Source organism: Dermochelys coriacea, chromosome 9 (genome assembly GCF_009764565.3).
Source record: "Dermochelys coriacea isolate rDerCor1 chromosome 9, rDerCor1.pri.v4, whole genome shotgun sequence".
Lineage (NCBI taxonomy): Eukaryota > Metazoa > Chordata > Testudines > Dermochelyidae > Dermochelys > Dermochelys coriacea.
The window spans coordinates 15746073-15764332 of record NC_050076.1 but is presented as its reverse complement, the minus strand read 5'-3'; the positions used below and the strand labels follow the sequence as shown (position 1 = coordinate 15764332).

Sequence of the window (18260 nt, the reverse complement as noted above, 5' to 3'; positions counted from 1 at the left end):
AACAGCTGCTCATCCTTGTGGAAACTCTTGGATTGCTGCCAAGGTCAATGAGACCTGGGTTACTCTGTTCTCTGAAAAAGTTCTGGTCATTTGTTTTAGAGAAGCAGGTGTATGTCACTGGCCAACATGCCCTTTAATTGTCTTCTCTCCATTTTGGTCACCCTCTTACTTAACAGATGCGTTTCTCGAGACGTGCCCTGTATTCCAAGCCGAGATCATATAAATTTTAGTATGAATGGGAGTGATGCATAGCACTTTTTCTGTTCAAATTATAATCATAAAGCTAAACAAAACTCAGTGGATTTACTTTGCAGGGATTTATGTCAGTGTTTACTGAGCCAATCCATGTAAGTTCACACTCCTCCTAAATTTTGAGTTCCCAGCACCTCTCAATTTCAAAGTGAAACTCAGCTGAAATCAGCAAGTTTCAGGTAATTTCTCCATTAATTTCACAAATTTCAACGTAAAATTGTACGTTGACCCAAGTTCTCTTGCTGAATTCATGAAAATCAGTGAAGCTTTCAGTGAATGTGCTCTGAATGTGAAGTTTTATTCTGAAGCCAGGTGGGTTACGAGTCCTAATAATAAGCCAAGGTAAAATGGTTAATGGTATCACACAACAGAGCCTATGCCCAGATCCTGGAACACACTGTGAATAATATTGTACACTAAATGTTGTTTAGCAGTAAAAATAAGGCAAGTAATACATTTAGGTGGAACAGTGGAGGAAGGAAGAATAACATAGTGCCATGCTCGTGAGGCCTCATTTGAAAGACGCTGTGTGATTCCACACGAGAAGAAGTAAGTTGGCAAATTGCAAAGGCGTGGTGCAAAGCAACTGAAATGATCCAAGGCAGAAAAAATTTACTAGCGTTGGCCTCTATACCTTAGAAGAAGAAAAGAGAGTAAACTAGAGAGATTTAATTAAATGCATGTATATAAAACGTCCTGCAGGAACAGGAAAGGACCTGATCTCTGCCAAAAATGTCATTGTGTCGTAATTAATTTAAAAAGGAGTCATGATCTGAGAGTGAGCCTATAAGCAGTTGAATTAGAATTTCCTGAAAACAAGACACCACTTTATACTTGGGGGCAGAGGGGGAAATAGAGAGGAGAATTGTCAACCTCCTCATGACAGAACTGGACACATTTTTGGAGAGAGACGGAAGTGAAGAATGTGTTGTTAAGCCACACTTTTAATCTACAATTCATGCATCAGGGCTGTATTATTACTTTATAGCATCAAAAAAGCAATGACACATTTAGGGTTACAAATATCATTATTTATGTTGTACAGTAGAGATAAATGCACTTTACAGACAGCACAATATTTTAAAACTTCATCAGGCAGCTGCTTGCCAAGGACTGAACAACTAGTCAATGGGCAGCGCAGAAGAAAGCGGGGAGAGGAGCACCAGCAAGGAAGGTCCATGGTCAGTAGTTGGTGAGAAGATCAATCCTGCACCTGTCATCTGCTGAGAGTTTGGGAGGATGCTGGGAATCTTCCCAGGTACTTCCCACAGGGTTGCCATCTTGTAATGGCCTCTGGCTAATATGTGTCTGATAAATTTGAAGCCTCCCTCCCATTGTGGTTATGGGAAGAAGAGAGAGAGTACACTCTCGTACCCTCCCTCACACCTCCCCCAATCTCCTGGCTGCCTGTTGAGTGTGTGTGTGTGTGTGGGGGGGGGGGGGGGTTATCTCTGCTACTTAACCACTCCTTCTAGCCTTACATTTTAAAGGGCTCCTCCATTTTGAACAGATCTGGCCATAGCATTTGGGGGCAGGCCTTTGAAAGTCAATGGAGTTACTTTGGATTTACACCTGTGTAACTGGGAGCAGAATTTGGCCTATTGTGCAGCAAGTAGAGGTGTCCCACACTCCTCTGGCTTTGTGTTTTGTTACAAACTCAACACACAGCCCTGGTTTAGTAAACCATTCAAGTGAACCTGGCACCAATATATGGCTGCACATTAAAACAAAGTGAAGTTTGGCTCTTTCAGTTAAATTTCACTTTGAATGTTGTGGTTTTGTTCAGAAACTTGAAATAAAACTCATTGCATTCAAACCCTTTAAGGAAATATGGGCATCACTTCTGACAGAGATTGGTAGAACTGCAGCTGTTAGTCCCATTTTTCTTAAAATCAATAAATATTTATTTCCCTAAAAATGACAGTTCCTTTTGTATTTGTTCAATACTCATTAAAGGTGGTGTTGTTACAGAGAACAGACTTTAACAGCTCCCAGGACATGTCCCCCTTTCGAGACAATTTCTGTCTGTTATACAATACCACTGGAAGTTGTTTTGATAACAGTGATGAGAGAGAAGAAATAATGTATGCTAAAGTAATTTGGTGAGGCTTGAAATCAAGACAGTGAAGAAAACGTTTTCTAGCAGTAAATCATTCACCTGTCTGACATTCTTTAAAAACTCTTTAAAAATTAAATTAAAAATTAAAAATTCTTTAAAAACTGCATCCGATGAAGTGAGCTGTAGCTCACGAAAGCTTATGCTCTAATAAATTTGTTAGTCTCTAAGGTGCCACAAGTACTCCTTTTCTTTAAAAACTGTTATCCAAATGACTTTAACAGTTTAAGGGTCATGCCTGAGGTTAAGAGACTGTTTGCATGCTTCACATTTTGATGATAAAACACAATATTTTTATTGAACTGGTAGCGTTACAGTCAACAGCATGTGTTATACAGGAGTTTGAGTTCTTCTTGCAATAAGATTGCTGCTCCATATGAGCAACTGGCAGATGTTTTAGTGTAAACGGTTCTAAAGGAAATGGAGTTAGGTGTGTTTTGGTTAGTTGAAGAGTAGTTAGAGCCTGCTGTGTATTTGCAAGTACTAAAAATGTTCCTTTTTAAATTTAGTTCAGAGCTGGTAGTTCTATGTGATTGGAAATAATCACAGGGCAGCCATTGCATGTTAGACCCCCTCCAACTATCAGCGGATCCCAATTTGGGGAGGGCTTCAAATGGATGAAATGTTTTTCAGGGTTTATTGCATTAAGCAACATTCACTGAATTCTATATAGCAACTGAATTACTGGTCACTGAAATGCTAAGTTATGGTCTTTTCATTTTATCCAGTAATTTTTTTCTAACAGTTGTTCAAGTAAAAAAACCCAGCGAATGACTCATGTTGCAATATGTACATGTGACAGTTTTAATTACATCTCTACCCCAATATAACATGGTCCAGTATAACACGAATTCGGATATAACACGGTAAAGCAGCTCTCCGAGGGGGGGGCAGAGCACATGATTTCAAAGCACATTATTTCTTTGTACACTCTAATTCCTCTACCCTGATATAACGGGGTTTCACCTATAACCAGTAAGGTTTTTTGGCTCCCGAGGACCGCGTTATATCGGGGTAGAGGTGTATTTAATTATTTACCTTCATTATTGTGATGTAGGTCAAGTTCCATATGCAAAATTGACTGTATGTGTGTTAAATGTATCTGATATTATATATATCTATATAAACTATAAATTTTTCCTTGCTGAAATACAACCACTTTTGGGGTGAAACTTGGCAGTTATGTGCAGCCTACAGTAGCTTAGGATAGAAATTGAAAAATATGTTATATAAATGAAACCACATAGACAATTTACATTTTCCCCATCTAATTATCCAAATGGGAATTCTGATACATGCCTCTGTGAACTGGTCACCACTTCATATTTTTGATGAACTAAAATAAAGCCATTGCAGATGGCAATAATTCCCACAAATTTATTGCTACTTAATGCTAACCATGTTGCTTTTGTTCCATTTCCACTTAAATATATGCAAGATAAAGAGTTCAATATGTGATCTTTAAGGAAAAGAAATGCCAGGATTTATTAGGCTCAAACTATATAAAGGGGAAAGCCTAGATGGATTATCTCTTTTCCTTTATTCTTCATCAGGATTTGTCCTTAGGAAAAAGGATGAACAGCAGGTGAGTTCCCCAGTTGGTCAGGTATCGAAAAGGAAGGGGGCTAGTGGATACAAGAACACTTTTTCTGTTAATGTCTTGCCCATTGTGTGGACCACATATTTTTGTCCCGTGATCATTTCAGAAGCTGCTTTATCAAATTCTTATTCGTCTGGCAAAATCTTCCAAGTTAATCACATTTTGGAGCTATATCTATCTGTTGTAACCCCTAATGTCAAAATAGATGGATGAAAAATTATTTAATTTGAGAACCTGAGCAAAATTCAGAAGGGGGATGTAAATGGTACATGCCAGTCAGTTGGTGAAATTTAAATGCAGAGAGAGCAAAAGGAAAATCAGATGGTATAAGGTGTATAGAGACTGGGTTAGTTAAGACTTCGTTGGTTGCTATTCATGCAATAACCTCATCCCTGCACCTTTTGGGGGGTTGGCGGGAGCTTAGATGCATTTACCAATGTGTAACTTGCATCACCATTTGTATCACTTTGTGTTGCAGCTGGTCCATTGACAGATGTCATGTGTTTCTCGGAGGTGTTTAGCAAGAATATCTCAGCAGGATCAGATCTGGGTATTACTTAAACAGGAAATCTCAGAAGAAATATCCAGCTTGCTGTAGAAAGTGGGGCTGGTGATTAGATGACCCTGCTGCTGTTGGTGTCATCTTCCCAATGAAACATGAAAAAAAGGTCTAGACAATTTTTGGTAATGAGAGATCTTGCAGAACCTTTCTTAACTTTAGGAGGACTCAGTGCCAGTCTCCTGGCCAAATTCCAATTTAGGCAATTACATTCTGCCTATCAACATTCCCTCCTTCATTTGCTATTGGATGCAGTATTCTTAGACTCCTCTTCTAAAATGCTGGGTAGTGTTGAGGTATGCTTTTAACTGACTGCTGTGTTGGACCTCAGCGAAGGTGTGAATTCATGTGTAGAAATATAGGACCAAACTACAGTTTCATTTACTGTGCTGTAACTGGGAGCAGAATTCTCCCATACTCTTCTCAAGTGTATTTGGATATTATAGATTGCTTCACTGTATACACGTTATTAATCTAGCATCACTGGCAGGCGCCACTACAATATTTATTTACAATATCACTTGTAACTGATATGTAATAAGAATTTACTTAGATAGCATCATACTTTTTCGAAACAATCCAGTAAAAAATCCCTTGAGATTTTGTTGGCACTTTGCTATCGGGACAACTTCTGCTGTTGTTGACAACTCTGCATCTCTATTAATTGCCTTTCCTAATCTTAACTGCGACTATTTAAACGTTGCCTTAAATTGTTGAGTGAACAATTTCTATTTTCCATTTTACCTAGATACTTTTTAGTTGTGTGGCTCAGTTCGTAATAATCTAATACTTATGGCACTTACTTTATTATAGTTGTATTTGATACCTCAAAATGGAACTAGTACATCTGGGGCTGGGTTTCTGGAAGCTATAAGCCTCTTGCTTACATAAGTCACATTCCAAGGTTAGTCTGAATTGCTGAGATAAAGAGTTTGGTCCTAGTGTGTTCTTGAAAAGACACTTTCACATATGTGAAATTTGTTATAATTGGAGCCTTTACTTGGGAACTGTCTAGAACGTGCAGTCCCAATTTTCTTAAATCTCTAAAAGAGGAAAACTCATTCAGTTTAATGATACATAGGAATTGTGCCTATGGAAGGGGGAGTTCACATTACTGCTTACCTATATCTTCTTTGCTATGTGGATAACAGCATAAAGGCTTTATTTTTAGTTCTTTTATAACTGAAAACATTCATTTAATAATTTTAAAAAGTATTTTTAAAAGCTATACAGCAGTGGCATCATCTTGAGTGTATTGGCCCAAGAGAAATTATCCAGACACTAGAAGTTATTTGAACTGTTCAATTTCAATTGTTACAGGTTTCTAACGTGATGATGTTTGTCAGCACAATTTATGTGTGCTTAATTGTGTTTAAAAATATATATATATATTTTTCTTTTATCCAACTAGGACCGGCAGAGGTTCCCATGATGTCACCCAATGGATCCATTCCCCCTATACATGTGCCTCCAGGTTATATCTCACAGGTATGTTTCTTCAGCAACATAAATCTAATTTTGATTTTTAAGGTGTACATTTGCATATAAGGGCAGTAGCCCTGATTCTCAAAAGTCTGGCTAGGATGTTCCTCACTTCCTGTTGGACAGTGTAGTTATGCTGGCAAATGTATAATGCATTTTCATCTCAGAGGTGAATACCATTTCCGCAGTAGGTAAAGCAATTCTCTTCTTCCCCCTCTACATCTGTATATATACAAAGTAATAAAATACCATCTGTACCCATATTCTAGTAATAAAAGCTACACATACACACTGTGTAGACAATAAACTCCTCAAAATATCTCCTATCCAACAAGTTTCAGTTAATGGGTTAAGAAGAGTATGAGCCAAAAGAGAAGTGGGGAGGAGAAGAACCCAGTGCATTTATACTGCCTGCAAAAGGCATTATTGCTCATCATTGTCATCATACCAGGAACTAATGCAGAATAACTAATGCATATTGTTTTTTAAAAGGCCGTGAATTGTCTCCTATTTTTTAATTTATGAAAAAGGCAAAAAAAAAAAAAAAGCAAGTGTGTTAAGAAAAAGTCCCGTTTTTAGGGTATAATCTGTTTGGTCTCTTAAAAACAGTACTTGTTATTCTATATAAGACATCCACATAAGATTATTAAAAATCTGTTTTCTTTGCGTCTTCTGTAAACTTGTATGAGTTTTCAAGTAAAGAGGTTGGACAAGGTAGCCTGATTTGGTTGTGATACAATAAACCTGATCCTATCGCCATTTCAGTGACTCATAGGACTTTGTCAGGTAAAAGTCCCACTGAAGTGTACACATACATTTAATGTTTAAATATTTTAAATTATATGAATTTTTAAATAACCAAAGAAAATCTTGAATTATTTTAATATCAAATCTTTTTGTATTTTTAATAGGAATAGACTGGATATTGTCTTTTTTCCCCTCCAGTAAACAATGTATGGGTTGACTTTAAATGGAATCTGTAATAGCCATATGTGTTTGAAAGACTGTCGATGGGATTACATTTACATCCCACAAAATACTGTAGTCATTTGGTGGGATTTTAATTTTCAAGTACAGAGACAAAATGTCATAAATGCAGGGGAAGTGATTACCAATATATAATTTCAAAGGACCTCATGAAAGATTTGATTGTAGGCTGGTCTAAGGCCTAGCAGATAGTACAATATGCTTTTCTGTGGCAGAGTTCTAGCTTCCTCCCAATTCCTTAGGCTTTCTGGAGCCAGCAGTGCTGGAGATGGGTTTTAGGGCACCGTGTGAATCATTCTCTATGGGGCCACCAGGTTTGTTGGAGTTTCTGTTGCAAGCACCGATGATGTAAAGGATTACATAAGTGCTGACCTCGATGTGGGGGAGAGTGTGTTGATGCATATGAATCCATGTGCAAGATCATAACCTTTGAGAAAGCATCTTATTTTTTTTTTATGCAGGCTCTCTGTTTGGGGATCTTACTAAATCCTGGCTGCTCTTGAACGTTCAGGTAGCAGCTGTGGCTAAGAGCCATTGATTTGGTTTTCTCTCTGCACACTGAGAAATGACCTTGCTTCATGCAACCGAACCCTAGTCACTTTGAGATTATCTTATATAGTATGCATAACAGTGATGATACTCCTTAAAGCCATTCATGAGCTGAAGCTGGTGCTGAATATTGCTAGCCACTGAGCGTCATACAGAGAATACATTACACTGATACTCCATAGTCCACTCTGGTTTCTGATTGGCTTCCAAGTGGAATGAAAAGTGATAACTGATTTGAGACCTGACTACCTGAGTGGTCATCTCTTTTCCATTGTGATATCATTGGAAGTGTCCTTTGTTTTCAGTAGGTGGGAGCTGGAGGCAGGGCTTTTTCCATTAGGGAGTTTTGACTCTGGACCTTGCTGTCCTTTTCATTTGGTCCAACAGAGCCCAAAGTTGTTAATATTTTGGGCACACTGCAGAACTCATCATTTTTCTAAGGGCATTGTTTGGAGATGTGGGTGATTAGATGTGGGTATTTATATTATATATATATATTAATTTCTTTCTTTCTTTCTTACTGCATTTTAAGTGTTATAAAAATACCGTGGGCCATTGTGAAGGGTACTTTACAGAAATCTGAGGGGAATCTTTTCAGACTCAAATGGGAATTGGGTACTTAACTGCCATTCGTGCCTTTAAAAATATTGTAATTTAATGAATAAAATAAAAAATCTGCTCTGATCACTGGTGGACAGTACTGGAAAAAATACAAGATTATAATAATTAAAATGGTTTTATTAAAAACAAAACAGATTTGCTTATTTTCTCTTTGAATTTGCTTTCTCTTCTTTTTAACACCTTTTAGTACTAAACTCCTTTTCACTCATCTTGGTTCAGGCTCTACCAAGATAAATGGCAGTATATTATATAGGTGTCTCCCAAAAATTGCCTTTGGAAGTAATAATCCACAGATTGTACTTGTTTCTGAACCCAGTGCCACTTCAACTCACAAGCATTTCTGCAGACCACCAATAATAATCTATACCAAAGAAGCCTTTTAAGTACCTTCTAAAAGATATTTTCTTTCTAAGAAAAGCAGCTGGAAATGCATATTGCAAAGTTTTAGGGAAAACTATATACTAATTTTTAAAAGCCTCAGAATGTCCTTTCTGTCATGTGGAAAATGAATATTTTGCCTTACAGATGACTTCATGCTCAATAATAGTTGAAAGAACATAGCAGTCAAATTGGTTGGTTGATGATGATGATGTACTAGCTGTGTGTGTGTTGTTCGCTTTTGCCTTTGCTCTGTTGTGTTGGTATTTAATAGGGTTTATTGCATGATAATTTGAATTGTGTTCTGTCTCTTATGGCAGAGCCTGGACAAGGATATAAAGCAATATAAGTGGGATATAAGTGGGACTCCAAGATGTGAATAAAAATACATTTTATTTTGGTTTTGTCTGCCCTCAAAGTGTACATCTCAGATTCAGGCAGAAAGCAAATAACCCTGTGGAGAAATAACCATGTCTGTTAAGAGAGAGCCATGAAAACTTTTTTCCATTTTGTTATGCCAAGCTTTTGGAGCTGAGTGTATTAGCCTTGAACATTACATTTGCCATCCAGTGACTGCAATCCAGGATTAAAATGCTTCATTACCTCTGCAACATTGCAAAAACGTTTGGTAAAAGGGAGCTGGCAGGATGTCTCTCTGCTCTGCAAGACCAAGTCTATTGGCAGTGAACAGTAAAACAGTTGGAGTCTATTTCTAGACTTCAAGGACTAGTGAGTAGTCTTGATTAGGAAGAGGGGTTTGTTTCTGTTATAAGAGTCAAGAAAATGCTTCATGCTGTAAGGTCTTAAGCGGGGGAGAAGAAATCCAGGAAAATAAACATGTACCAACAGCTCTCATCACCCATGGGTTTTTTTTTTTGGGTTGGGAGGTGTTGTTTTTTTAGCAAGGCCCAGTACAGCTAGTCGCTTTGTACTATAGGACATTAACCAGATTCCTTTTCTTCTCAGCTAGCCAACTTCTTTGTGATGGGGAAGCTGTTGGGTAATAGAAGTCAGGGGCTGTAGGATCTACTTCTGGTTTCCATTGATGCTTGCTGTGTGACACTCTGCCTCCATTACCCCCCGCTGCCATATTACAATGAAATTTATCCACCTTTGTAAAGCACTTCAGGATCTAAAGATAAGACACTGTCGAAGTGCATACAATATTATTTTTCTCACAGTAAGTGCTATCTTCCCCTTTTATGGTTGTGTATGTATGTAATTCATCCCTAGCTTGTCTTTGTTTCAGCCTCCTGCTTTATTAATCCTTACCCAGTTTCTTCACAACTTTCTGTTTTCTCCATATACATATCCTAAGGAGGCCAACGTTGACTGACAAGCTGGTCCCTCTATAGAACCTGATATTCAGACTAAGTGTACTGTTGTTTGTGTTAAATGTAATTCATAAAAGATGCAAATAAATATATGCAATTCTGATTGAGGCAGTAAAGCAACAAGAGGGATAGAAAAGGAAGCATTAGAGTAGGATAAGATTATGTTTGACTCTGTGTTAAAGGGTTAAGGTAATTATAATCAAGTTACTTTGCTGATGTGTTGCTAATTTTTATGATTGTACTTTTTAAATTTTGTGTGTGTATTCTTCCCTTTGAGATCCTATCATAGACAGCAGCAACTGATATGGGTGTTTTAATTAACTTCACAAGCTTAAACTTAAAAAAATCCCTTATAGCAGCAAATCAAATGGGACCAATAGCATAGCATGAAGCATGTGCTTAAGTGCTTTCCTGAATAGGGATCCTTTCCTGAATCAGAGCCATGGTCAGTTGCCTGAAATTTCCTGTCTTTGCTAGTTTAAATACAATGTTGTTAATAGTTCTTGAACCAGTTGGCAGAAGATGTAATAAATTCTGTCACTTTTAATTCGAGTGGAAAGAGTTGCTCACAGTTAATGTGGCTGCTGGAATCTGTTAATTTAGAATATTTTTATGGCTTTCTTATGTCTTCATAGTCTTCAAGAAAAACACATACATATAGAATCATATAGGGTTGAAAGAGACCTCAGGTCATCTAGTCCAACCCCAGCTCAAAGCAGGATCAACCCCCACTAAATCACCCCACCCAGGGCTTTGTCAAGCCAGGCTTTTAAAACCTCTAAAGATGGAGATTCCACCACCTCCTAAGTAACTCACTACTCTCCTAATGAAATAGTTTTTCCTAATATCCAACCTAGATCTCCACCACTGCAGACCATTGCTCCTTGTTCTGTCATCTGCTACCACTGAGAACAGCCGAGCTCCATCCTCTTTGGAACCCCCCTTCAGGTAGTTGAAGGCTGCTATTAAATCCCCCCTCACTCTTCTCTTCTGCAGACTAAATAAGCTCAGTTCCCTCAACCTCTCCTCTTAAGTCATGTGCTCCAGAGCCCTCATAATTTTTGTTGCACTCTGCTGGACTCTCTCCATGTCCTTTCTGTCCAAAACTGGATGCAATACTCCAGATGTGGCCTCACCCATACCGAATAGAGGGGAATAATCTCTTCCCTCGATCTGCTGGCAGTGCTCCTACTAATAAAGCCCAATATGCCATCAGCCTTCTTGGCAACAAGGGCACACTGTTGACACATAGAAGTGAGCAAATTCAGTCCATACGCATGTTTAATATAAACACACAGAAGCATCATTAATATTATTATTATCCATGTCTGGACCTTTCTGTAACGTTCCTCATGAGAGGAGAGAATGAAGGGATCAGGGGAGTATTTGCTAACAGACACAGATTGTCTCCCCCAACATGCCCCTTCCAGTCTTCGCAAAGAAATGTACCTTTCTTCTGCTCCATACATGAAGAACTGCACTGTAAATGCCATACATTTTGAGGGGGTTGGACACTACAGTTCTCTCCTCTCTTCTGTAGCTTTTTGGGTGTATTTCTGAAATTTGGTTCAATACAGTATAGTTTTATTTGCAGGATCTTCTAAATAATTGGTTTGTGTCATCATATTAAGACCTTGGTAATGTCTCAAAACATTGCACAGGAATGGTGTGCACAAACCAAATTAACAATTTTTGGGTGTCCATGTACTGCTCAGATCACCAAGCCTGGGATGAAGTATATGAGAACTGAAGTTAAAGCATCCTTGGTCGAGGGAAACTGGCTAGAGACGTCACTATTACTGTTGATTTTACATGGAAGGTGCTCAGATTTATAGAGTTTAAATCCAGAAAGGACCATTAGGTCTGATCTCCTATATGTTACATGGATACTACAGTGATCGGCGCCAGTGTAAAACTCTAACTGCTTGTGTACACTAGAAAGATTTGATGTTTTAAATAGACTGGTATAGGCAGAGTGGGAACTTCTCCCCTCAAGTGTGAATGCAGTTACTGTGTACCGGTATAGCTTCTTCTGGTTCGGAAAGCAAAATAGGCTTGGTATAACAGTGTCCACACTGGTATAGCTATAGCAGTTTAAAAAAAATCACATGCCTATTGAAATAGAATCATAGAAATGTAGGGCTGGAAGGGACCACAGCAGGTCTTGTAGTCCAACACTCCACCCTCCCGCCCCTCCACTTGGAGGCATGATTCAGTATAACTAGATCATCTTTGACAGGTTTTTCTCTAGCCTGTTCTTAAAAATCTTCAATGGCAGGCGTTCCACAACTTCCTTATTTTGGCCCAAGATCCTCCCTGTTAATATTAATTGAGTTAAGCACCTGGTCACAATTAACTTACTGAAGCAAAAAAGGCATTAAACAGTTCAGCCTTCTCTGTGTCATCCATTATTTGCTCTTGTTTCCTCTTAAGTAATAGACCTACATTGTCCTTGGTCTCTTTCTTATTTCTAATTAATGTATAGAACCTCTTCTTATTGCATTTTATGTGCCTTGGGAGTCGTAACTTATTTTGTGCCTTAACCTTTCTGATTTTTGTCCCTTCATGCTTGTTCAATTTGTTTGTACTCACATGACAAACAGTATGCATACATTCACAAATTTTTTTTAAGTCCCAAAGGGGGCCATTATAATCATCTAGTGTGACCTTCTGAATAACACAAGGCATACATTTTCACCCAGTAATTTCTGCATGAAGTCCATAACTTTTGATGGAGCTAAGTGTATCTTCTAGAAAGACATTCAATCTTGATTTAAAAATTTCAACTAATGGAAAATATACCACATCCCTAGTTGTGTTGTTCCAACAGCTAGTTACCTTCACTTAAAAAAAATGCACCATATTTCAGTCAAATTGTCTAGCTTCAGCTTCCAGCCATTGGATCTTTTATGTTTTTGCCTGCTAAATTGAAGAGTCCTCTGCTAACAACTCTTCTCTTTGTGTATGAACACACTGTGATTTAGTCACCTTTTAACTTTCTGTTTGATAAACTAAACAGATTAATTTTCTTAACTCTCTATGTAGGACAGATTTTCTAGATTGCAAATATCCTTACAGTAAATGTTGTAGAGTAATCCTTCTTAATTCATAAATATCAACCCCATATACAGTAATTGTTTCTTAAGCGCCATAATGATTTATCATGTCATTGAAGCCAATGTGCATATTCCTACTGTCTACTAGCTAAGTTAGATGTCTAGATTTAATAGTGAGTGTTTTTAAGTGATGGATGCCAAGAATCTGGCATTGAAATTGTCAGGACTGGCATGAGCTTGGATAAATACGTCTACTAAATCAAAGTGAATAAATAAAAATGTTAAGGCACGCAGTTTCTTGGAGACAAGCTCATTACTCAGTACTTTTTCCTGGCTAAAAATTGATATATGAACTGATTTGCAAATGGGTTCATGAAATGCTCAAAATATCAATTAAAAACCAGACTGTTTAACCTCCATCATAAAGTATTGCACAATCAGCACCTTCTTGCTGTGCATCAGAAATTAACCATGTTGATGTAACAATTATTGTTCCAGTTACACTTTCTGAAGTATCATTTATTTTGTGGTGTGTAAGTTAAAGTATACTTTGAATGAAGATGTAAAATGAGTTCTATACAACTAAGATTCAGTCTTTTGCATGGGTATAATACAATATATGTGAGCTATATTGAATTCCTTTTAAAAAGTGTGTGCAATATCTGTACTTAACGTAGGTTTCAGCTACTTTCTCAATTTTTTCTGTAGGAGAACACAAAAGTTTATGGGTAGAATTAACATCTTTGAATTTTGTTAATTGGTTAAGATATTTAGTTTAGTGGGGGCAAAAGCAGTGATGAACATACAGAGCAGTTATGTTTTCAGAATAGATTAACAACCACAATTTGACAGAATTGGCATTGTCATAGTGACTTAATGATGACATCAATATAAAACCAAATGAGAGTAAAATTAAAAAATGTACTAATGTCAAGAATGTGGCAAGATAAGTGGGAGCTCAGTGGGGAGAGAACATTTTATTATGTCAAATTAATGTCTATGCAAATTCCAATGAAAGTTCACCCCACCCAATAATTACACCCTCAAAACAAAACATGAAGCAAACACAGAAATTATGCTATAATAATGTTATTAAAGAGGCATGCCAGCTAGACTAGAAGGCATTTAAAAACTAATGATAAATAGCCTTTCTACTAGTTATAATTTGGAAGCAGACTAGATAATGAAAATTCTAGGTACCAAATGAATTCTTTTCAATATATATATAGAATAGGCAGCTGTGAATGTGACAGCACAAGTTATTATCAGCTAGTTGTTGTTTATATTCCAGTAGCACCTAAAGGCCACAGTCAGAGTTGGGACCCATTGTACTAGGCACTGAACACACACATAATAGAAAACAGTCCGTGCCCCAAGGAACTTAGTCTACAAGGCAAGACAGACAAACAGGTATAGATGAACAAAAACATTTGCTGACTTTCTTTAAATAGCAAAATTTTACTTTCCCTATTCTCTGTGCTATTTAGACAAATGGATCAAAACTAGATGGGACTAAACCCTTTTTATTTGGGAGGTTTGGATGAAGTGGGACTTGGATTTCATCTCCAAGTATGGTTTTGCAAAACCAAAATCTGTCAAACATGAATTTTACAAAATCAAAACCATCTGAAGTTTTTTTTAACTTCTGCTTAGTTACCTACCCTCTGACATATAATATATAGAGTTGTCATTTATTTATTAAGAATGTAATGTCATAAGTAGACATCTGACCTGCACCTGCAAAATTGACAGGTGCATGCTTCACCTGAAAATCCCACATTTGGCCATGAAGAGGATTTTTTGCCCATGTAAACAGAGCATTGGTGTATAGGGCTTGATTTGGAACAGCCGTGTTGCTTGCAGGCACAATTGAATTGCCAACATTTATGAATTTGGAATAAACAAATAAAAGATGTGCTCTGTTCGCTCCTTGATGCATTCGGTTATAAAACTAGCTGATCCTCTGACCTCTCAAATATGCTGATATCTCTTAGCTCCATCCAGTGGCAGAAATTCACCTGAAGGTCTTCAAAAGGGTCTTGAGCATTTTTTTTTCAGGATTCATCTTCTAGAAGACAGATCACAGTTTAATTTTCAGTTATCATTGCACCACAGTCTTTCTGTTCGGTCTGTTTGTCGACATATTTATATATCTCCTTCATCGAAAACATAAAATATATATAAAATCGAATCTAACTTTGCAGATAAGAGCTTGAGCTTGCCTGGTACATTCCAAGCCTTCTTTCAGGCTTGGCCTAATTAAAGCCAAACGATGAAAAGACTTGTTCTGTCTCCGACTAGAATTTTTGGGCTTTAAATGCCAGTCAGGTTAGAACGTGATCTAAGCTTGAGATAAATAGAGTTGACATTTCATTACAAACTCTTACACAACACAAATGAGTGTTCATTTTAAAATCTGAGCATTTGGACACTCCCCCCACTGCCTGAATTTCTCTTCAGTGTCTTGGCCAGAACTGATACATGGCTGGTGAATAAGAGATATCATGCAAGCTGAAGAGAGCAGAATATAAAAGATCGACAGTCTGAAATTACAAGAATTAAAGTAATCTTATGATCTAAATGAATCCCTGAAGTCCCATTCAATGTCTGTCTGGAGTTTTATAAATCTCTGAAATCTAAGAATGACAGTTTTCAAATTGCTGATCTACACTGTAGGGTTAAAGGTTAATGACCAGATATATCAAATTAAATGCTTTGTATTTTGGTTTATACAGAGTAGCACCTACCAGGTATTATGCTGAGACCAAGTAATACATAAGAAACTCAAATTCACACCAATGCTTTTGATTCTAATTTTTCCTCTGTAAAAATTTCATTTAAAGGTGGAGGGTCTCCTGTGTGTATTTGTTTGATTAATAGTCTCTCATGTTAACAGTGTGAACCTGACTGAGTCTGTCCTGAATGAACTGAATGAATGAATCTTGCCCATATGCTCAAGGTTTAGCTGATTGCCATATTTGGGATCGGGAAGGAATTTTCCTCCAGGGCAGATTGGAGAGGCCCTGGAGGTTTTTCGCCTTCCTCTGTAGCATGGGGCATGGTTGACTTGAGGGAGGCTTCTCTGTTCCTTGAAGTCTTTGAACCATGATTTAAGGACTTCAATAGCTCAGACATGGGTGAGGTTTTTCATAGGAGTGGGTGGGTGAGATTCTGTGGCCTGCGCTGTGCAGGAGGTCGGACTAGATGATCAGAATGGTCCCTTCTGACCTTAGTATCTATGAATCTATGAAACTGTGATAAGAACACCTAGATACAAATAATACTACCTCCAGGACACTGTGTACTATATAGATAGTCAATGGGGCAGAAGCCCTGGCTTCTTCCCTACATCCTTCCTTTAACTGTGTGGCAACTGGCAGAACCCTGAAACTGATTTATTGTACAGAAGGTACTCTTTTCACTCGTCTACATTGCTCAATTCCGAGCTCGCTGTGTCTCCCTCCATATGCACCTTCACATGCTGGAATGTAGGCAGCACTTCCTACAAATTTTCCCAGTACTGACAGTAAACATCTGCAAAACTATCTCCTCCTTCAAACCCCTCCTTAAAACTTATCTTTACCATGATTTGACAACTTCAAAACTGTTAGGCAGCTGGAATTGTGAGACAACAATCTATCTATACTTATATTGTAAGCTCTTTGGGGCAGAAGCTGGCTGTTAGTTCTGTCTTTGTCCAGTGCCTAACACAACAGGGTCCTTGTTCATGACTGGGGCTGGTAGGCCGTATAATACTGCAAATAGTAAATAATAATAATTAGCTGCTGTTACATGACTGTATTAAACTCAGTGTACTTGAGCAAAGTACATTTTATAATCCCTATATCTCTGACAAATCACAACCAATTTTCACCAAACCATCAATAAACAGACCTATGACCTGGGACAATCTTCACATACTTCTGAAGATGCAGTGCTGTTCAGAAAATAAATAAAAGGTTAAAACATTTTTTTTTCAAATGATGATGGGTTTTTGTCAGTCTTTATTCCCAAAAATGACAGCATCTGTTGGCTTAAATAAGAAAAAAAATATTGTCTCCAAATCTGAGAACAAACATGCCAAATTTCAGTCCAAAAGTAAAACCACTGAAAAAATTATAAACAACTGAAAATTACTATTTATGCTAAAAATGTTTGCCCCTTTAATAAGACACACTGTCCCATGTTTTGCCCAAGATACTTGGGGTCAAATCATGCACATCTAGGAGCTCGTCTACCAGGGAAAGTTGGCTGACATAGCTGTGTACTGAAATAAGCTATTCTGTAATAGCTATTTCAGCAGAGCCTACTGTGTGGGACAGTCTGTTGTAAAATAATTTATCCACTTTCTGAGTGGAGTAATTATTCCGGAGTAAAGTCACTTTTATTCTGGAATAGTGTCCACATTGGGAGCTATTCCAGAAAAACTAGCAGAATACAAAAAGAAAAGGAGTACTTGTGGCACCTTAGAGACTAACAAATTTATTAGAGCATAAGCTTTCGTGAGCTACAGCTCATTGTATGCAGGTCAATTTCCCTGTGTAAATGAATACTTGTTCCCTCTCCTGTTGACGTCAGTGGGATAACTCATGTAAGGCAAAACTTGCCCCTTAATGAAAACATTCTTATTTTGTTACTTTCTGGTAACGTCTGAATTGTTCTGTGCTCTAAATACATAAACAGTAGACACTCGTTAGAAGCAACATATTGGTGCCCTTTTGCTATGTTGCTCGTCTGCAGCTGTTGCTGTTATGGGAGTGTCATCTGCCCAAAGGCATATGAAGAGTCGAATGTGTTGGAAGAGGTGGGGCAGCCAAATTGTGGGGGTGGGGAGGAGTTGGAAGGAGTGGGGGGGACCCAAGTTTGGGGAATGGGGCAGGGGAACAATGGGTGTGGCAGGGGAGCCCCCAATTGGCAAAATGACTGAGTGAGCCTGGCTGTCGAGGACAGGCTGTGGATGCTCCTGCTGGCAGCTTCATGCTCCACTCTGTCGAGGGAGGGATGGAAGGGGAGGACACCATGTGCAGTCTGCAACGGAGGCAGGGGCGGCTCCTAATGGAGACAGAACGGGAGATGGGGACAGGTCAGTGCTCTGGGGAGGGAAGTCCCACAACCCCTCACTGCAAAACAGCACACCCACACCCTCCCACCAGCAACTGAGATGGAGGGAACAGCTCAGTGCGTGGGCAGGGGATCCCTGATACTCCCCATTGCAAACCCTTCCCCTTCCCCTGCTTCCCCCCTCTCCCCTGGCCACCTGTAAGCCAGATGCTGAGAAAAGCAAGGAGGAAACCTTCCAGCTGGGCCTCTGCTGCTCCCCAGAGTG

At 38.3% G+C, this 18260-nt stretch overlaps 1 protein-coding gene across 1 annotated transcript in view; it reads left to right on the top strand.

Moving 5' to 3' along the window:
- The window catches only part of FNDC3B (fibronectin type III domain containing 3B), a 359968-nt gene that overhangs the window by 173805 nt on the left and 167903 nt on the right, over window positions 1–18260 (top strand). The window contains exon 4 of the mRNA XM_038417217.2: window positions 5939–6015. Within this exon, the coding sequence (XP_038273145.1) occupies window positions 5939–6015 (77 nt within the window). The remainder of the gene's footprint in view (window positions 1–5938; window positions 6016–18260) is intronic.